The sequence below is a fragment of the Rhamphochromis sp. 'chilingali' genome (assembly GCF_963969265.1).
Source record: "Rhamphochromis sp. 'chilingali' genome assembly, chromosome: 6".
In the NCBI taxonomy this organism is placed as follows: domain Eukaryota; kingdom Metazoa; phylum Chordata; class Actinopteri; order Cichliformes; family Cichlidae; genus Rhamphochromis; species Rhamphochromis sp. 'chilingali'.
In genome coordinates, this window is record NC_137933.1 from 19862817 (window position 1) to 19885646 (window position 22830).

At 39.7% G+C, this 22830-nt stretch overlaps 1 protein-coding gene across 3 annotated transcripts in view; it reads left to right on the top strand.

Moving 5' to 3' along the window:
• Positions 1 to 22830, top strand: part of mettl15 (methyltransferase 15, mitochondrial 12S rRNA N4-cytidine) — a 69901-nt gene that overhangs the window by 1752 nt on the left and 45319 nt on the right. For 2 of the 3 annotated variants that reach the window (XM_080884966.1, XM_080884965.1), the window contains exon 2: positions 262 to 513. In XM_080884966.1, coding sequence (XP_080741092.1) covers positions 277 to 513 — 237 coding nt within the window. In that variant the 5' untranslated portion in view covers positions 262 to 276. The remainder of the gene's footprint in view (positions 1 to 261; positions 514 to 22830) is intronic. The other variant, XM_080884967.1, reaches the window with a different exon arrangement.

Below are 22830 nucleotides of genomic sequence, written 5' to 3' on the forward strand. Positions count from 1 at the left end.
CCGTAATGTTTTCCTCTTCCAAGTAACGTAAGATAGCTTTTAATTCATAGTTTTGTATTGTTCCTGTTCCCACCTGTTTGGTCTCAGTGCAGCTGTTAAACTGGATAAACCCCGGAGTATACTATAAGCTTCTCCAGAGCACAGCTTCATGATGATGGAGTGTCAACTTTAAAATAGTACTACACACCAAGTTCCTCTTGATTAGCTTAACCTTCCATCTTTCTTCTCATCATGTAACTTTGCTAATTTACTTCTCCACAGATCATTATAACGATCATGATTTTCCACATGACTGTCCGCTCTTACCCAATGATGCGAAAAACACATCTGGCTGCGCGGAGAGCATGGAGAAGGCTAAGGCCGAGATTGAACTCCTGTTTCGTTGGTGCATCTTCTGGTCCAGGTCATGAGGACAGATCCGAAGACCCGTCTGCTGTTTCAGCTGAAAAGCCTCCTCACATGCCTGTCATGTTGAAAGAGGTACTTCAATACTTAGACATTCAACCAGCTCAGGTACAATTTTTGGTGTCCTTAATAAAGTTCATGTCTGTTTGTTTAACCATTCTTTTAGAAATATGTCAAATATTCATTCGGACAAAATGAGGGCTTTAGGCGGGCATTCAGGTAGCAGTGGGTTAACTTTTTACTTGTGTTTATTAACATTATTTCCAATTGAACCTTTTTACCTGGTGTATTTCCATATTAAAAAGGCCCTGGAATGTGCTCAGACTGTAGGCAAATCTGACGCAGGACTAAATTGAATCTCCAGACTGACTGCCGACAATATTTGCAAGTGATTAGATCATATTTGTGTTTTCAGGGATTGTTATCCGGTCTGCCTCGGTTGCTGTGGTAATAGCATAGGCATGCAAACTCATACTGAGAGGTGTTTCTCATGTCCCCAAATTTTGATTTTCTTATGTGTGTCAGAGCTTTTGAAAGCAAGTTATTGGCAGGCTGTTGCGTGCATTGTGTCGGCTACTGAGGTTTACAAAAAGGTCTCTTCTCATTGTGATTTGAGGATTGAAATGACCTGTTTCCTGATTAATCATCCTCTTCACAAAGGTGTTTGTTGCTAAGGTAAAATTCTGTTCACACACTACATAACAACTTGTTGTTATAAAGGCATTCATGAGTTGGACAGGGTGGCAGTATCTTGGCTTTCACTTAATGTATGTACTACCAGGACAGATGGGCATGAGTCAAAAGCCTTCTGGCGTGGCAGGCAGGAAAGGAGGGAAAAGTAATGGCCCCCTCCACCCCTCAGATAATGGATGGTCAAGGCAGGTGGGGGCCATGGGTCAACAACTTAGTCAGGAATTGCGCCACTGTAAGTCTGTTGGCAGGACACAGGGTGCTGCATCGCTCCTGCCTGAACTTTAGCACCTCTAAACTCCTCCGCTACCCGCCCATGTGCCAACTGTCCCAAGACAGCTTGCCAATCAGATGCTATTAAAAACAGTTTGATAGATTTTATTTTTTTTTGTACAGTATGTGCTGTAGACCTCACTTGGTGTGACGTTCTGTGGAAATGATGTGTGATTACCTTCAGAAGTCTTTCTTTAGTGTTCCTTCACTGCAGATGTTTGTTCTTTCATGTGAGAACATAGTGTTACAAATGAACTTGGTCTTTATCTACAGCAATGTTACAACCTTATCGTGGTGCTGACTCATAGTCATTCGTATTCATATATCTACAGGGCTAAATATAACTGCATAACTACAAAAATATAACTATAACTTGTCAGGGAATCAAATGTGAATTCTGACATGGCTCTGACAGAGCTGCCATTTAAGTGCTTAAATTTGTAGTGGGCGTGTGGTGTTGTCAGTAACAGATCAGTTGCTTTGAGGAGGAAAACCTGCCCTTAATTGCAGACAAATGTCCAAACGATTAAAGATTAAATGGGCTTTATAAAAATAATCACTAATATGTAATTGCTCTTGTTGGCTGAAGAAGAGTTTGTATGAATGGAGGACTTACACGATGATGGGTGTCAGAGCAAATACTGCAGTTAAACTGAAGTGTGTAAATGGAGGCTTTCAGTGCCCTGCTGCCTCCCACACAGGACGTCTGGCTGTAAATCTGTATGCAGGTATCTAATTTGCAGTGGTAGCCTGCGCTCTATTTTCTCAGTTTTACAAATGGCCATCATGCTTGTTGGGTCTTGATTGATAGTTTGTCATATTTCTTGTCTGAAATTGTATCCTTGCTTAATGAAGAACACTCTATCTCACCATGAATTGCCTTCAAAGCCCCATATGATGGCTTTTCTTCCTTGGTTTAATGCAGGTCTGTGTGAAACAGCTTGCTGGGACAGGACTAAACCTAAGGTGATATTTTCTTTTCTCTGCCTTTTTAACTATTTTGTTATAGGGATATTTAAATTGGTGTGTCAGGCCTCCACTTTGATATAGACTGAAATATCTCAGTAGATAGATTATTTGTGTACACTAAGGATAAATTAAAATGGCCTTTAACAAATGTTAATTCTGTTATTTGATTTTTTTTTTTCACCAGAGAAATCTGAAATATGGTATGTGATGTATCTGAGGGATGTGATGGCCAGGGAAAACAAGATTGTTAAGCTGTGGCTATGTAGCCAACGGTTAACGTAAGTTAACATTTTAACTGTTAGGTTAAAGATTTCAGTTGTATTTTTTTTATGTATTTATTTAAAGTTAGGTAGGGCACTCTAGATGGCCTGACAGCAAGCTATAGCGATAGCCTTAGCCTTAGCTATTAGCTCGTATTAGCTTTGGTCAGTTATTTGGTCAATGTTTTAAAGGCCCTACCTAGTTGAATAGATAGAGACCATGACTTTAACTACATATATGGAGCTACCAGTCAGATTTAATAACAGCTGGTTAAAAGGTTTAATGACTTTATCCAAAGTTGACTTTAAAAAGTTTTTATATTCGCACAAGTTCCTTGACTTTATTTATCACTTCCAGTGGCGCCAATCAACATCATTGGCTCAACCCAGCAAAACATTTGAACAATGCCATGCCATGTTAATTTGCATTATGAATGCAGCAAGCTAAGAAAAACCTTTGCACTGAACCATGCACCGTGTGTGCATGGTTCAGTGCAACAAAAAAATGGGACTGTATGTTTCCCGATTTGGCTGTTAACTGGCTCTTTGGGGTGCAGGGCTGGGATATATGTGTTCAGTATTCTTTGAGTGTTTTTGTTTCTCCCATATAATGTTTCTGACGTAATTAGACACGATGGTCAGCTGATATGAAGTACTTTATTTATCCCATATTTGAGTTGATTTGAATTGGAGCCTGCTCATTCCCTTGTTGTATACAGAATTTGTATTTGTGTTTTCTAGTTTAGCCTGTTGTCATGGACGCCCAGGTACTTGTACTCCTCCACCACATCAACATCCTGTCAAATTCACCCACTAGTGCTCTGTACTCCTCCTGCCCTTCACTAATACATCCAACCACTGCAGAATCATCAGAGTGTTTCTGTAGGTGACATGACCTGGAGTTGTACTGAAAGTCTGAGGTGTAGGAGATAACACAGTCCCTTATGGAGCTCCTGCACAGCACCAAATCAGACAGAGCACTGTCCAGTGTCACATACCTACCTGTCTGTCAGGCAGTAATCCATGAGATGGTGGACAAGTTCACTTGCTTGCTGACTTTTTCCATTTCCTCCCTGAGAAGCAGCAGCTGGATCATGTTAAATGGATGTGAAAATTCAAAGACAATGATTCTCACAGTGCAGCTGTTAATATCTACGGAAGTGCAGTCTCTCTAGAATGTAGATGATTACATCATCCACTCCCAGATTATGTTGATTTGTTAACTGCAGAGGGTCTCCCTGTGGTCTCAGGTGGGCTAAGACTAGTCTCTCCAGCACCTTGATCATCATTGGTGCTCATTAAGTTCTGATGGTTTGGACTACAGGAACCAGACAGGAAATATTTTACAACACTTGTACTTTCCTCTACTTCAGACTCAGGTTGTAAATGTGACTCAGGATCACAGACAACTGCACAGGTCAACTGAACCTAGGTGCTGTTACTATCGGGTTTCGCTCCTTTTCCATTATGTACTTTCTGCAGCTGATGCCTAACCTGCCCAGAAGAAGGGCAAAATCACTGACAGTGGTGGGGGGGATGTGGAGGCCAGTGATTTTCTTCCTTCCACTCGAAACATCCCTCGTGCTTTTCTGCTCAAGTTTAGCCTTCAGCTTCCTCTTGTTCCTCCTACTGCACCCTCCGGAGTACTTACTAAGATCTGAAAGTTATAAGAATGCAGTATTGCAACTTTCGGCATGGAGGATTATATTTGCCATGTGCATCTTTACCTTCAAAACGCTTTTCTGTTAGCTTACTGCATATGTTTCTTTTCTGTTGCTTTGTTTTCTGCTGATAAGCTATTGCGCGGGACGTATACCAATCTGATGTTGCCGATGCAGTGGGCGGGGCATAGTCTGTTATCTTCTGACTACAGAGACAGAGAGAGGTAGCGGTGTCACAGGCTAAATTATTTACTTCATTTTTGTACAGTTTTCTTAGTGTTTCCTACTTTAGAGTCACAGATTTGTTTATTTTTTTTAAATGTGTAACTGACTCGACAATTCGGCACTAAGAACACCCCTAACTGCGATTGCGGTATTGTTCCTGAGACGGCGCTGAGTGAGTTTATCATGGCAATTTGCAATCATAGAGATTCTGGCAGCTAAGAGTTGGGAATGACTGCTCAGATTTTTCATGAGACGCCGATGAGAGCTGGAGTGACTCAACTCCACTGTGTGCAGACAGAGATGGAGTTGTATTTTATTTAATTAAAACAAATGTACTCATTTTTAAACTTTTCTTTGTTACAGTGCTTTCACGTGGTTAAAAAAAAGTTTAAAAGGATGGAGTTGTACACTTGCGCAGGCTATCTGTTTGCGTAGGGGCCGTCCTCTAGAATAGATTAATGAGCCATCAGCTGAGAGTCCAGGAGAAAAACCCTGAGCTGCTGTAGGAGGAGAAACGAGCTGCCTACTCTTAGATGTCAGCCTCAACACACTCCCCCTTGTGGAATTAACGAGGCCATGTTAACCTTGCCTCAATATCAGTCCTTCAGCAATCAATTAAATATTGAGCACCATTTCACAACAAAATAACTCTAAATCGCATAACATTATTCTTTTGTCATCTATAGCAAGGGTCAAATATCAAACTGTATCAAACGTGTTGGGATTTAGGTGGTGGTGGGTTTAGGTTAACACAATTATCATCCTATTGACAGTTTCTGTTCAGCTGTAACATGGCTGTAGTACTAATACTCCTACAACTTTACAAATCCAAGGCAGCAGCAATAAGTAAAAATAATCAATATAAAAACTTTGATTAAGTGTCCCAAAGAAGTGCATTAAGCCATTCTGGGTAACTGTAAAGAAGAGCAGAGAGCAGGTGGCCACCGATGTGGTGCTTGCGATCCATAAATAGCGCAGATTAGGCTAGACTCATGACGACAATAGAAATGTAGCACAAAAATACAACAAAACAGGCAAACCACAGGTGTTGTGGCTGTTAAGTTGCTGAATCGTTGCAGACTTTGTTGAGTGCTGCGTTTTTCACTTTGTTATTTGGGTTATTGAGCTTGCTAGAATTCGGACACATGAAGAGGCAATCCTTTCTGGGAAAGGTGACCACAAAACACTGCCAGCTGTTTCTTATGAATGGTAAAATGGTAAATGGCCTTTATTTGTATAGTGCTTTTACTAGTCCCTAAGGACCCCAAAGCGCTTTACACATCCAGTCATCCACCCATTCACACACACATTCACACACTGGTGATGGCAGCTACATTGTATCCACAGCCACCCTGACAGAGGCGAGGCTGCCGGACACTGGTGCCACCGGGCCCTCTGACCACCACCAGTAGGCAACAGGTGAAGTGTCTTGCCCAAGGACACAACAACTGAGACTGTCCAAGCCGGGGCTCGAACCGGCAACCTTCCGATTACAAGGCGAACTCCCAACTCTTGGGCCACGATCGCCCCTGAAGAACAACAGAACACAGAAAAAAATATAGCGTGCCCCTGTGTGATTAAAAACAAGCTGTTAAATGACATTTAACAGCATTAATTTAACTTAATTTAATTTATAATTTTTAAACCAGATGGCATTTAGAATTTGCACTGAGCAGCCTTAAGAATAATAACTACCTGCTTAATACTGTGTATGTCCCAAGTCTTGCTGCCAAAAACACCTCCAATCTGTTGGGGCATGGACACAGCACCTCTGGGGTATCTTGCGGTGTCTGGCAGTGGGACATTGGCAGTGAATGCTCTAAAACACATTAAGTGAATGTGTTTTAGAGCATCCCTTGGATGCTAAGTCAGATCGCAATCTGAATTTGGATCCTGGGCTCTTTGTCGAGTTCTTTAAATCAAGTCCTGTGCAGTTTTTGCAGTATGCTTGGGGGAGGGGGCGTTCCCATCAGGGAGTGGCATGATTGTATGTGCCCAAACAAACATCTGCAAAAATGCAAGGACTCTTATAATGATAAACACTATTAATACACCTCACCTGTTAGTAGTTTTTTAATTATCTGTGGCTGATCTGTATATACTTTATTGTAGTTTAAGGTAATGATAGATCACAATCCTTTTTTTTTTACTAGGTACTGAGTGTACCAGCTTAGAAAGAAGGGCATAGTTGAGGCTAATATGATCTTGTCTCGCTAAATTAGTTTAAAGTCTTGCAGATGAATTCTGGACCTCCTTAGGGAAAAAGAGAAATCCCCATGTGGACAAATCCACAGTACAGAGAGTACAGTTTACTTTAAAACTAATATGAAATCTCTCTTTCGATTTCTTTTTTAAATATATCCAGTATATCCAGTCCATTGTCAAGGTGAACTGCTGTTGTCAACACAAGCATACAAGCAAGGGGTAATATGATCTTGTTAAAACCATTGAAGTTGCTGTTGCAGTCAACATAAATATGAAGTACACCAAGTCAGACAAGTTAGACGGTGAAAATGTTGTTGTTTTTTTTAAATTTTGTTTTGTTTTTGTAACTAGCCTTAGAACACAGTTGGGACATGCAAAACATATTATTAAAGGTTCATTAATTTTATAAAAGACTTTGACTAGTAGTTAGCTCAAGACATTGCTTGACTTTAGTCAGAAGTTCATTTTATCAGTATCCCTGCAGTTTTGTCTTTTTTTTTTTTTTTTTTTTTAGCTTATCACTTTCTATAGTTGGGTGTGTATTAATCTGCGAGCACTTGTGCCCATTTAGTCATTCATTTAAAAACAACATCAACAAAGTCAGCTTACCATTTTATCTGTACTTAATTTGCTGCCACAGTGTCTTCTGGGTCATGCTGGTGTTCTTTTTTCTTTTTTTTCTCCTTTACACTCCTTTTTTGGAAGCACTGAGTAGTGAAAGACGAGGCTGGTAAATAATTGATCCTCGTAATTAAACACTCCAGCCAGGGATGCTGGGGCTGATTGACGGCCAGATATTAGGCCCTTGTCTCGTAAGGTTGCAAGTTTAGTCTGAGGTTATCAGTGGCCAGAAGAGTCTTTCTCCCTCCCTGCCTCATTACTTTCATGAGTAGAACATTTCATAGTGGAGTGGTGGGTGGGGGTGTGGTGTGAAGACAGTCTGGGACTTCATTAGCCAAATGGGGTGCCTCAGTCTACAGAGCGCCAAATCGTTCAGCCTTGCTGAGCAGACAACCCCTTTGTGGGTGCCGCACCGCACTGTCCTGTAGACATGTTTTCGTCCTTTCATCTTACACATTCTTCAGCCGCCAGTTCACTTTAACAACAATAAACAAACAAATAAAGAAGACTCTTTAGTGTGCCTCGCTGTTACAGCTTAACTAATGAAACCTTCCCCCTCCCAACTTCCAAAATCTAAGTGCTCTTTTTTTTCCAGTTTTGCTGCATCGCTTACAAAACTATCTTACAGTTTTTGGCACACTATGCTCCTGAATCTGAACACTCCCTTCGAAGTGAAAATTTTCCTAGTTGTTGGACCTTATTATTATTTGACTGGCTTTACCACGGTAAGACAATTTAAACTGCGCGTGTGCATGTATGTGTGGATACAAGTGGGTGAAGGGAAAGGGGAGAGGCAGAAGGTGTGTGAGAGAAATCTTCCAACAACTCACGCACACGTAACATCGCAGAACAGCAGCATAAATCGAAGGGGAGTGCTCTGCTACAACATCAATTCCTGAGTTGTATTTGCATATAGTTTTAATAACAATTATTGACACTGTATAACTCACACGAATCAAATGTTGTTAAACTTGGCAAAAATACACTGGAAACTCTCCTTCATGTCGAATTGAAGCTATTATAGCAGGTTTTATTGCAATATTTACATTTGTTCCTGGTGTGTGAGTGTGGGTATGCAAATCAGATACATGCCCTGTGGACAGCTGGATTGAGATGACTCATTCCTGCAACACATCTTCATATGGTGTTTGTGTGAGGTCCAAGTACATTATCTGAATGGTCTTTCTTTTAAATATGTTCAGCATGAATCTATAATCTATTATTATAGCTTGCCTTTGGTTAGCTCATTTATCTTTTCTTTGTTGACTGTGATTTTTTTTTTTTGAATCTGTCTTAAATGAAGTTGTTCCCGTCGTTTTTATTTTGTAAGGGCTTCAAAATGTGCAGACATAATTCCTGTAATTTGGACAAACTATTTTGAACCCTAAATGGGGTAATTCTACTCTTCACCTGAAAGCTGATAGTTAAGACAGTAGTTGTAGAATCCCCTCTGTTAGTATTATTAGCCTAGGTCATGTGGCCTATTCAAACTGAGGATGATTTAAATCAGCTTTCTTTGTGTACTCCTTTACTGATCTTCCTCTGCATGTGTTCCTGCATTTAAATGAGCTTTATTAAACTACTGTTGTGCCTTTTCTGATAAAAGTCAGTTGCAGTGACCTTATCTGTGTAACTAACATTATCTATATTCCCACAGCATCCAGATGAAGTGCTGTTGTTCTCAGCTGGAGTGCTCCTACTCCTCGCAAACCCTGTTCCCTGACTAATTTGGCAGGGAAGACCATGTCCGCTCGACACTACATGACACTACAGACCTAAACCAGTAGCAGAGGTTTCCCACTTATGCTCACACAACTTCCCCGCCACATCTACCTCCACAGTTTTAAAAATACCTACTTAATGAACACAACAGCGAGCACATTTCAAATATTTGTAGGAAGGCATTTCTGAGGACTACTGCATCAGTTCGAACATCAAGTCCCACAAGTCTCGCCCTGTCCTCTTGACATTGGGCAACTTCTAAATTTAATGCTTTAGAGGCCAGTTATGCTTTCCCCTCACCTTTTGCTGATGTGTACCCGAAGGAAATGTATTTACACTGGCACCACACCCAGTTGTAGTGAATCGCAGCATCCCTATATTAGAGATGGACCGATCCGATATTACGTATCGGTATCGGTCCGATACTGACGTAAATTACTGGATCGGATATCGGAGAGAAATAAAAAATGTAATCCGATCCATTAAATATCAAAAAAGCACCTCACAAAACTTGCGACATGGCGTAACTCTGCTCATAACCGTAGCACGTCGCAGCAGTATGCGTCACGTGATAGAGCGGCTGTGTGTATTTGTAGCCTCGCTAGCAAACCGGCATTTCATCTCCGATGAAGTTATCCCAGAGAGAAGTAAAGCAAGTGTGTAAGTTCATCTCTGAATGTTTGTAAAGCATTCCCGCGTTAAGCTTAACAACCGATATATGGAGTGACTGCCTCTTCTCTCTCCCTCCCTCTCCTGCTGCTACTTCAATCGTGAAACTGCTTAATGATCAGCTGATCGACTTTTCTGTCGCGAGTCCATCTCTCTTGTTTGTTTATTGCCCTATTTGCGCCGGAAAGAGGAAACCAGCGGCTGAACAACAGCAGCAAGTTTAACCTTGATAATCTGTTGTTAGAATTTATTTAATATTACTTTCTACACCAGGATCCTTTTCTACGTAGCTGATGCTGGTAACTGTGCAGGGGTGGATCTAGCAAAGTTTAGCCAGGGGGGCCGATAGGGCATGAACAGGGAAAAGGGGGCACAAAGACATACTTTTCTTTCTTATTCTCATTTAAAATGTCTAGCTTTTAATAAATAATTATCCGAATCTTACACCCAAAGTTTTAATCTGATGTAAAATGTATAGAAGTCCATTACTGTATATAGTAACTGTTAAGTCTAATATACCCTAGTAAGCTATAGTACTTTTTCCTTTGGGAAGATACCATCTGTGCAGTCTGCAATTCTGTTGAATTGCAGACAAGAAAGATGTTGAATCTATTTAATTATTATTCAAAATAAATTGATTTCTGTGCATTTTTTTCACACTGCATCAAATTAAAGTTGATTACGTCAATTAAGCATCATGAGGTGGAGGGTGGTTCCCTATTTTTTTTAATTTATTTTTTTTGCTGGGAGTTTTAGAACCCTATTAGTTAGGGTGCTTACTCTTTAAAATACCAGAATAGGGAGGATGGAGTAGGTTTAAGTTTATTAGATTGATCAGTTTTGCTGAACTATGAAATATTTTGGGTGCAGTGTATTTTTTGCATACAGGTATAACAGAATAGCTTTAGTGTTTTTTGATTTTTTTTTTAACTTGAGTGTGAACTTAGTTTTATTGATTAAAAAACACACTATATCGGATTAATATCGGTATCGGCAGATATCCAAATTTATGATATTGGTATCGGACATAAAAAAGTGGTATCGTGCCATCTCTACCCTATATCAGCAGCAGCATACACGTACCCTCTGGGCAGCTTATGGTTTGTGATGCTGACCACTACCCCCCAAAAGACTTACATGCCTCAGATTTAAAGCATCCATCCATTTTCTTAACTGCTTGTCCAGTTCAGGGTTGCGGGGGTGCTGGATCGTATCCCAGCTGTCACAGAACCAAAGGTGGGATACACCCTGGACTAACTTTGGGAGAAGAAACTCCATACACGCCCCAGTCAGCCAGTGGATTTGAACTCAGGACTTTCTTACTGTGCTAACCACTGCGCCACTGTTCTACCTTCTCTTTCTTTTCTTTTTACCTTGTTATTTCTTCACTAACCCAATGAGGTGGGGACAGGAACCCCAGTCTGCTTCTAGCTTTTGGTGTCACCCACTGGGCACATCACGCTCTGCGGAAAGGTGGGGAGTTTGACTGCAGCAGTACACCTGTCAAACTGTAATGCATGCATTATAAGGCAAGCTCAGGGAGGACAGTAACCTCCCATGGGGCAGAAGGGCAAAAGCTCACCCAGAACTTTGGCCATTTATATCCATATGCTTAGACAGTTTGACCGTATAGACAGCAAAATAATTAAAATTTGTCAGGCGTGAAGTGTTATTACCATGATAGAGTGGTTTCAGATATCTGATTTGGATGAATCTGTAAAACAGTCACTAAAAATCGCCACAGAATAACCAGAAATGGAGATGAGATCAATACAGCAACATGTTATTGAGCATATTCATCCAGTTCACAAGACTAAGGTCGGAATGAGCCGGCATGTTGTTGAGCGTGTTGTTGCTACTTATTCGTTTAGGCTTAATGCACCATCCCAAACAGAATAATGGTGAATTGATAATGAATTAATACAGATTGTCCAGTCACATGTGTTGTCACTTTTTCAGGGTAATGCATTGAAATGTGTTGTCACTTTTTAATAAGCACGGAAGGTACCAAACATTGGTGGACAGATTATAGTAGCAGTCGTGGAACAGCCCAGGGCAACTTTATCAAAAATCTGTGTGTTGCACTATGAAGCTTCCTTCTAAAGCTTTCCATCAAGCTACCTCCACTGCCCTCCTCCACCCTATTACCTAGTTCCTTTTATTTCATACATTGTCAACCCAGTCTTGAAACTACAGTAAGCATCTTCATAAACGCCTCTAGATGTCTTTTCCCTATTACCAAGCCTGCCACCATGTAGCCTTCATTTAGCTCAATTCTTCCTTGCACTCCCTAATGGACTTGGCCCTGTTCTTCTTTTGTCTTCCTTTAGTGCTAGGAAATTCACCTTCAGGAGAGATAGCCATCTTTCCTGATGCTTCTTTACATTTTGTGAATATAGTTAAGATGATTTCACCCCCTCTTTTCAGTTCCACTCGTGTTTACTCTTGGGCTTTATGCAGTTTGCATTGTTTCCTTAGCACACTGCATTGACGGTGGTGTCACACTTAAGAAAAATCTTTCAGAGCAGGCACCAATGAAGCACATAATCATTTTGAATAGATCCAGGGCATCAGATTTGACCTTATTTCGCATTTCCTTTCAAAACACAGATTTACAGTTTCTGTTTTTTATAGGGTTTTTTTGTATTTACCATCCAGCAGAAGTTAGCAGTCTGTTCTTTGTATTTTAAATCAGACTGATATATAGTCTACAAATATTAAGGGCCAATACTGGCCTATCACATATACTGTAAATATATCAGCTTTAGCAGATAGCTTCGTTGCTATTATTAAAATTTAATCAGAAAAAGATGTTTGGAATGGTAAATGGTAAATGGCCTGCATTTGTATAGCGCTTTTCTAGTCCATAGGACCCCAAAGCGCTTTACACTACATTCAGTCATTCACCCATTCACACACACATTCACACACTGGCGATGGCAAGCTACATTGTAGCCACAGCTGCCCTGGGGCGCACTGACAGAGGCGAGGCTGCCGGATACAGGCGCCACCGGGCCCTCTGACCGGAATGTTTGTGCATGTGTGTTTGTATATCTTAGAAGACATTTTACTGCTTAACAATCAGTGTTTATGGGCAACATTCCCCAGAATCTAGGAGAATGACCTCTAAAGAAGCTTGTCAGAGTAGGATTGAAAACTGTTTCCATTTTCAGTTGAGTTGATTCTGACAAGAAAAAGAAGACATCTTTTTTTTCAGCTCAGACTGCCAGTGTTTAGTCTCAGTGACACATGTACAGATAGACTGACACACAAGGCGAGCACACTCAAAGGGAGGCGTGTTTCTGTCGATACTTTAGACCAGGGTTTGCCCCTCCTCTTCAGCCCACACTCAGTGATGATTTATATTACTTGTCATGGTTATCTTTCCACAACCTATTTATAGATGTTGTAGGTACCTAAATTTAGCCATAACATTGGCACTGTCTATTGCCATGGCTTTTTAGTTAATAATAGCCGATAATTTTTTGCTTACTCCAGTATCAATAACAGATTTGCTGCTGATACTAAAGGTACACAATACTCTGCTTTGTGATTTCTTGTCTAAAGTGCAGCACAATGGCAGTATCTTACATATAGACTTGGTATAGCTGGTATATCTCATTCACAGATTCTTAGTACTGGAGAAGTCCAAACTGGTCTGATTTTTATGAAATTGGTTTACATATTTTTAGTATATGCAGGTAAGGATCTATAAGCTCATGCAATGATAGGATGTCTGTTCTCAATTCACAAGAACTGCTATTGCAAGAGGATTGGTCTGATTGCAATGTTCACAAAATGGATGTAGCCCTCACCCATCTCTATATGAATACCATGATTAGGTTTATTTATTCCATTTTGTGCACAAAACCATTACAGTTACTATTTGGCGATCCTGATTTTGAAAACGGAGATTTTCCGTTTTCGTTTTAAAAAATAATCCCGTCCACACGTAAACGCAGAAATGAAGGAAAACGATGCTAGTAACATGCCAAAGCAGCAGGTGGCGATATATTCCTAACCGTGTAGAAATGTTGGCCAATCAGAAGTCTAGAAGTCTCGGTGGGAAATAGTAAACAAGGATGGGGCATAGAAGCAGAACTGAGTCGTATGTGTGGAGGGACAGTAACTGTGTGTGTATATGTAAGCATTTAAACACTGCAGAGAGTACAATTAACAGTAACAGTATTGTAGAAATTCATTTCACCGAAACAATAATGTGGCGCAGTGTGACGTCAAAAAATGCGCACACCTTTGACGCTGCGTTTTCTCCGTTTTTCTCGTCCACACGTAAATGCAAAAACGCCGTTTTCAAAAATATCCACCCTGGACGGAGTTTTAAAAAATCTCAGTTTTCAGTGACCGAAAACGCCGTTTACGTGTGGACGAAAGGTGCAAACGCATAGAAAAATCTGCGTTTTCAAAAATACCCGGGTACATGTGGACGTAGCCTAAATGTCTCCTGCATCACTGAGAGTGAATTCTCAATGCATTTGTGTTTTTGAATCACATTTTGTTTAAGCTGTGTATTGGATCAAGGCTCAATTTTCAATCTGTTGTGATGACACCTATGTGTAAATACTAGGGGTGCAACAATACACAAAATTCACGGTTCGGTTCGGTTCGATACTTTGGTGTCACGGTTCGATATTTTTTCGATACAAAAAAAATGTTCATGCCTTTTTAATTTGTCATTTATTAAAATTATAAATATATATTTTTACTCAAAAGTACAGTTTTTAAATTTAATGTTGCTGAAACAACAAAGTAATAAAAAATATATATATATATATGATTGAGGAATCACTCATCTTTGGAAAAGAGAGTTTATTACAGAGAAATGTCTCTTTCCAAAATAAAAGCTATACTATACGCTTCTTCTGGGGTATATTCTCAGCAGCATATTAAACATATCAGGTCCCCATAAGGAGACTCATGTGCTAACGGCTGTCTAAATGACTCGGGTAAAGTTTGTAGCATGCGTGCTTGTTGTTTTTGTCTGCTTCCACTTGTCTTTGCACTAGGATGATGTCGGTGTAAATGTGCAGTCATATTCGTTTTGTTCCCACTAGTGCTGTCAGCGTTAATCTCGTTGAAATGACGTTAACGCCACAACACGGCAAATCGCCGTTAACAAGCTATCGCGGATCGCCCCGTGCATGGGGCTGGACGGCCAACACGTTAACGAGCTAACTGCACTAACACACTAGTTCCCACCAATGTAATTGAGCATTGCGTGGCACATCCAACATACTGTTTTACTTTAGTCCATGACGCGCTTACCTTCAGGGTCATACGTCACATGAAAACCAAAATAATTCCAAACGCCACATCTGATTGAGGGTGGGGGAGGTTCAATTTGCCATGTTGCAAGGAGAGCTTAACTTCTGTCTCGCTAGCTTGCCCTGCGCTCAGTGAATCTGCGTTTGACTACTCCGCCTAGGCTGCACTGTCGAGCGGAGATCCACTGAGCGCTCAACACAGACAGCATCGTCAGAAGGAAAGTTGATAAAATAAATTACAAATTTTGTATTGTTCGATACATATGCATACCGAACCGAAAGCACTGTATCGAACGGTTCAATATCGATATGAGTATCGTTGCATCCCTAGTGAATACACATGCTAAATTCTGATTTTTATGAGCACAGGGAAATGTTCGTCATCAGCAGATAGATATGGGTATAACTTATCTCCAGGATTTCTGAAGGTCTTTCAGAGTTTTTCGTTGGCTACCTTTTCACTCTTTCTGTTTTATCATTTTCAGAGGAGTGTTTTTTTTGTTGTTGTTGTTGTTGTTGTTGTTTTTTGTTAAGCCACTTAACACTAACCTGTGAATCATTCAAGCATAGAAAACGTGCCTAACTCAAGTGATGAATCAATGTTGTGTCTACGCATAACAGACAACTTAGCAAAACAGTTTTAATTTGTGTCTTTAGGCACTTTCTTGCTGGTGACCTGTCTCAAAAAACAAAACAAAGAACAACAAAACCAAATGAAAAAACCCAATTTGTTCCCATTTCCTTATTTGAATCAAGGAAAAATGCCAAATACATCAGTTTGAAAGGCTTAAAATGTAGTATTTTTACACCTACATGATGATTCCCAAAGAGCTATTAGCTGAAAACCTGCCATATCTCAGCGTGTTGTGCAGTGTGTCCTTTAAAAAATGAAAAAAGTGGACAAGTAGAGGACAAACAAAGAAGTGGTAGACCTAAAAAACTACCTACAGCAGATGAAGAGTATCTGAAACTCATGATCTTAAGAAGCAGGAAAAAATCTGGAAAAGACCTAGCTGGACCTTCAAGTGATCCATCTGTAAAAGTAAAAGAGTAGCTGTAAGTCATTCCTAAAGCCTCCCCAGAGCCTGGACCTCATTACTGAAGCTTTTTGGGATCAAATTGAGAGAGAATTGAACAAAAGGCAGCCGACATCCAAAGATCTCAAACTTTCAAACAAACATTGTATTTTCCTAGTGAAATATAAAGAAGTGAGAGGTGGCTCAAGAGTTTTGCACACTCATAAAATAAATGAATAGCAACAAAATTTGTTGATAAAACTGTGTAATTATATAGAGATATAGCCCTCTTGGATATTTAGATAACAGCTGAGTTGTGACAATGTGTTTTACACATTACAACCCTCTTGCCCCTCTTTTTTTCAACCCAAAACTGACCTGCCAGACTGTGAGAAGCTTTAATTTAATTATTATGAACACTCTCTCCCATAGCTACATGGCACCGAAGTAAGGCCATAGTCTGTGTAGACTGTAAGCCTGTTTTGTATGGAGCCTCTCTGCTAAGTGTGTAGAAGAATAAGTAGTTGGCTAGAGAATTAACAGTTTCTGTTAACTTAACTAATAGAAACACATCTCCTTATGTATGATTTTGCACTGTTTTACTGAAGTAATTTTTTAAACACTAGCTTGAGCTTGTTATGTTCAGTTTTGACCCACAATGTTGTTCTCACTAATTTGCATAAGACCTGCCATAAATTTAATGTAAAAATGAATCTTACCAGCTGAGAAAATGTTGCTCAGTAAATCTCCAACCTGCAGGGAAAAAAAAAACAAAAAACAGACAGTTTGGCTGGGGGTGAGGTGGGGGGTGGAGAGTGATGACTCATGCACGCAGTAGAGGTCCCTCCCTTTCCACTTTTTTCAGTGTCCAATCATTTTTTTCACAGCTGTCACTCACTGCCTCCAAATCAAATCCTCACAATGCCTTATGTACTTTATTTGCAAGGTCTAGAACATTTGAGGTAAGAAACAATGCAGCTCACATCATTTTATTACACAGATTGTAGCATGATAATATGATTGTTCTGAAATACACGTAATAGTCCTGTGAATCCTGGACATGTTGTTTATGTTGTGCCAACAAAATTTGACTCAAAAATCCATAAATAAATTTCCTTGTGCTTCAGGATGAAAGTTTAAATTGCTACTTCATAAACATAGACATGTTTATATAAAACTATGTTTTGATTTGAAAAACACTGGGAAAAAAGCTATATTAATTTGCCATTTTTAAAATTTAATTGCTTTCAGATTACTTCTTCAAAACATAAGCAGCATATAACCCAACAGAGAGACTAATCGCTGCACCGGGTTGCCCACGTACAGTAAATATTGAGTTATTGTCTCATAGTTTGAGAGAAGATACAAGTGTCTGCTATCCCCATTTCTCCAGAGAGCTACCCAGCACAACTGTAGTGTAAGAGCCAGTCTCGGGACTCCTTGAAGTGAGCGGATGCTTGACATGTGCTTTATGAGCTTTATGTAGAGGAGGACAGGGACTGGGGGTTTTCCTCTTTGCAGTCAAGTTTTTATTGAACATTTTAACAAATGTACATACAGAACAAAGGCAGACTCTGCATGAATTATGTGAAAGTAATAGTGAGGGGGAAAGAAGACCAAATAAAGTGGGAAGATTAAGAGATTGTGACAGGTTTTGGGAATGTTATGGTGTTTGACGAGGTGGGTAGAGTACTACAAGAACCTCCATAAATCGGCAGCTGTACACGAAGCTTTAAAACTACTCTAGTTAAAACCATTAATCCCAAAAGATGAGATCCAAAAAAGAAGCAACGTGATGTCAAAGTGACTGTGACCCTAAATAGTCGCGCTTAATCCCAGCTCTGCGCTCATGGCCTGCTGCAGTGCAGTTTTGGGTGATAACACCATCGGGTAATTAGGATTCTGCACACTGTTTCCAAATATATCCTCAGCCTCTCGGAGCCCTGCCTTCTATAAATGTACTAAATTATGCTTTCTTGACAGCAATTTTTGCCACCTGTTTAGTTTACCTGAACTAGGGGACGTTCCTGGTGGTCCCAGGATCAGCACCTTGGACAGCGATCATGACAAAGTTATGAAGACAATGTAAAATAAAATTTTAAAAAAATTATATCCACATGGTTAGGAAGCACAAAGATCAATTAATACTCCTGAACCTTTACCACAACTGATCAGAATATTATTTTATTATCATCATGGAACTCAAGACACATAAAATCATATGAACCCTGGTCCCATTATTGGAATCGTAACGGGAAAAAAATTAAAAGTCATATGAATTAAAAAATAAATGTTATTAAGTTAATGTTATTCAGTAATATGACAATAAATTTCTCAAATACTTAAGTGACACAGACCTGTCGTTGACCATCTGACAACCACCAGTTGCCAGGGAAAAGTGTGCATTCTCTGACCGGTTGTGAGTGGTTGTTGATGGTAGCTTGATGTCACAGTGAACATCTAGAGACCAGTCAGTGACCCCTCCTGGTAACTACCAGGCACTAGAGGAAGGTTTGTATTCCATGAACTGCTGGCGAGTGGTTGCTAGAGGTGGTCACTAGAATGAACTTGGTGACAAAGAGATAAATGCACCAAAAACCTTGTAATGGCTTTGTTCGCTATCAGGTTTCCACAGTCATTAGAGTCATTATAGAAGACATGAACTTGTCTGCAAACACTTGCCAACTGCTTGCCAAGTGGTACTGAAACTTGAGTGTGATACAAACCAGAAGGTGTGCCTTACCACTGCTACCAACACTTTTCAGAAAGTGCAAATTTTACTTTGAAGGTGAATTCTTTCCATTTCTGCCTTTCCAAAGGCAGAAATATTTGTGTTGTTAGTTTCTGTTGCACTTTTTCAAGTTTCACTACAGCTTGGAGAGTAAATGCCAAGTATTTGCCGAAAGTCAGCGTCTTCCTTGCCAATAACTGGTGACCACAGAAACATCGCAAGGTTTTCAGTGAAGGTATCCTCTTTGTGACCTGTTTCCCCTGGTGACATCAAGTAACTTATGTCAACCACTCACCAACTGGCTGGGAAGCACACATTTGCTGGGGGTCTAGGGCTTTGTGACTGAGACATACGTTATGTAGTGGTTTCTTCCAAAAAAAAAAACATGGTTTTGCTTGTGTCTTATAAAATCTAACAAATTATTCTTTTGTTTTGTTTTTGATTTTTTTTTTTTTGTTATACATTTGCAGGATGTTTGCAGGATGTTTGCAGGATGTTTCCAGGAGTTGCCCCTTTCTGTTTTTTTCCAAGAAGGTTCTGACAGTTTGTCAATTCTAATTTGATTTGTGACAATTTTATCTCCTTTTCAATTTTGTCCTGCAAACTTATTTTTTGACTGGCAAATTAGCCACATAATCATTTGGTGTGTTTAGCTTTGACTTTAATGATGATTGATCTGTTACAGTAAATGTAGAGATGGTTTATTTGGTGAAGGAAAGCTGCAGGGACACCCGTAATTTTTGAGTACACTGCTGCCATGAACTAATTAAATTGTTAATTAAATGAAATATTCACTTTATTTAATTTTTATTACATATAGACTTTCAATTTTTTGAAGTCTTATATTGGATGGGAATTTTCTGTTCCTGGCAGTTGTGCTGTAGTTGATGGAAAATTTGAGATTATTGTGTGATTTTTCTCTTTACATGTCTAAAGAACTGCTGCTTCTGTTGGTTTGTAAACTTTGAAATTTGAGAGTATTATTGGTCTAGAGATTTTTTGCGAGGGCACTTTTCTAGAAGTACAGATCAGTGTTATTCTTCTTGACTTTATCAGCCCACCAGCTTCACTCTCCTCCTCGGAATGATTATCCCATTTTAAGTAAGCATACATTACTATTAGGAGGCAACTGGTCTATTGTTTACATCAGCTTCGTCTTTGTATTTGACTGCATTTTATTGTATATTACAGTGTGCAGTGTGTTGCTCTATGTGTCCAACTCAAAGATGTGAGTGTAAAAACTGCAAGAATAATGTTAAACTTAATAAATATATTGTATTCTGTGTTTATCAAAATATTTTATATTGATAAATATAGTGCATTTGGAAAGTATTCACAGTGCTTCAGTTGTTCCACATTTTGTCATGTTGCAAAGTTAATTAAATTCACGGCCTTTGCCATAAGAATTGTGCTCAGGTGCATGACAGGATTGTATCGAGGTACGGATATGGAGAAGAGTAGAGACATACTTTTGTAGATGGGAGTTTGGAAAGTTTGGATCCACCAGTTATCGTCCTAGATGTGGTTGCCTGGCCAATCTGAGCCATTGTGATAGAAGGGTCTTAGTCAGGGAGTCTGACAGAGCTCCGGTGTTGGTCATTGCAGAGAGGAGAACCTTCCAAAAGAACAACAATACTGTACTACTCCAGCAATCAGGCCTGTATGGTAGAGTGGCCAGATAGATGCCAGTGCTCAGTAAAAGGCAAGGCAAGCTATTCGAAGTACTTTAGAAGCGAAAGGAGAAAAACGCATTAAAATGAGAAAACAGCACATGACGGCTTGGTTACCAAAACTCTCTGGTCTGATGAAACACAGAACTCTTTGGCCTGAATGTCAAGTGTCATGTCTTGAGGAAACCAGGCACCACTCATCACCTGTCCAATATCATTCCTACAGTGTAGCATGGTGGTGACAGCATTGTGCTGTGGGTTTTTTGGCAACAGAAACTGGGAGTCAGGATTGAAGAAAAGATGCAGCAACATAAAGAGACATCCTCCACGATAACCTCCTCCAGAGTTCTCTGGACCTCTGACTGAGGCAAAGGTTCATCTTCCAACAGCACACAGGCAAGATAACAAAGGGACCACTCTATGAATATCCTTGAGTGGCTCAGCCGGATCCCAGACTTGAACCCGATTGAACATCTCTAGAGATCTGAAAATGGCTTGACACTCCCCATCCAATGTGATGGAGCTTTAGAGGTTCTGCAAAAAAGAATGGGAGAAACTGCCCAAAAATAGGTGTGCCAAGCTTGTAGCATCATACTTAAAAAATACTTGAGGCTGTAATTGCAGCCAAACACAGTACTGAGCAAAGACTGTATGTATGTACAAACACTTATGTACAGGTTATATTTTTAATTTTTAAATTTTTAATAAATTTGCAAGAATCTCAAGCAAACCTTATTAACTTTGCCACTGTGTGGTATTGGGTGTATAATCTTGAGGTGAAAAATGAATTGAATCCATTTTAGAATAAGAATGTAACATGACAAAGTGTGGAATAAGTGAAGCGCTGTGAATACTTTCCAGAGTCAATGTATCATGGATTTCATTTTTCTCTACAGATTCCGTAAATAAGCTGCTGTGTGTTCATGGCTTTATGAACATTAATGGCAGTTTTCCAGCCTTACAGCAAGGTGACATAAGGAAGAACATAAAGCCACTTAACCATCCAGGGACAGATTGTGCCTAAAATTTGCTATATATGGTGAGGGGAGACACTATGACAAACAGACTAGCCAGCTTCCTGAAATTGTTTAGATAGTTTTCCAGTATGTCCTCTGCCTTGTGCAGCACTAACAACTACACACATTTGTAGACCAATAGCCATGCCCTGTAGCAGCTATTCCAAAAAAGGGATGTCTATAAAAAAAAAAAAAAAAAAAAAAAAAAATTGGCTTAAAAAACAACCCAAGAATGTTGTTTTATTAATGTCTTAGTTGGCAACTTTCCCAAGAAAGAAAGAATTTGACAAAAGTCCAACATTTATCATGTGAAGCTATTTTTTCAGACTCTGATAGTGGGTTTTGACTCAGTTATCTTCACTTTGAGTATACATGGCTGACACTGAATGCTACAGCACATGCACTGTGTCTGTGCAGTGCAGGGTAATGCTAATCTCTGATACTGTGTGACTCTTCATCTCTTCTTTTTCCCAGTAACATTTGTCCCAGGGGAATATCTTTGAGTTGATGTTGCAACTTCTGCACAAATCTTTTCAGCGGTATTTTGTTATTGATTGGATCCAGATTGGTGCTGAGGAAACAAAAGTAGAATGGTGACAGTTATGAAAATGTAATAAACATTCTTGTTATTAGTGCTTTTTTTCCCCATTTATGGGTTTGTTTTATAATTTGAGTCAATAATAATAATATTGATTGAGTATATTCAGATAATATGCTCACCAACCACTTCAATAAGTACACTGTACTAGTACTGGGTTGCGCCCTCTTTTTCTTGTAGAACTGCCTTAATTCTTTGTGCATAGATTGAACAGGGAAACTTTGCTCAGAGACTTTACTTCACATTGACATGACAGCATCACACAGTTGCTACAGATTTGATGCAAATCTCCTGCTCAACCACATCCCACAGGTGCTCTGTTGGACTTAGATCTAATGTCTGTGGAGGCCATTTGAGTACAGGAAACCAGCTTGAGATGATTTGAGCTTTGCGCTATCCTGCTAGAAGCAGCAATCAGACACTATGGTCCTAATGGAATGGACATAGTCAGCAGCAATACTCAGTTGGACTGTGATGTATTTTTTATGTTCAGTCGGTATTAACAGGACCAAAGTGTGCCATGAAAATATGTCCCACACCATTACACCACCAGCCTGAATCACTGATACAAAGGTGGATATATTAATGACCTTCCTTGTCATGTTGTTTACACTAAATTCTACCATCTTAATCTGGCTGCAGAAATTGACTCATCAGACCAGGTAATGTTTTTTCCAATCTTCTATTGTCCAGTTTTGATGAGCCAGGACAAATCAGTAGCATCGATTTTCTGTTGTTAGCTTGCAGGACCTGATGTGGTCTTCTGCTGTTGTAGCCATGGGTTTGATGTTTGTGTACTCAGAGATGTTCTTCTGCA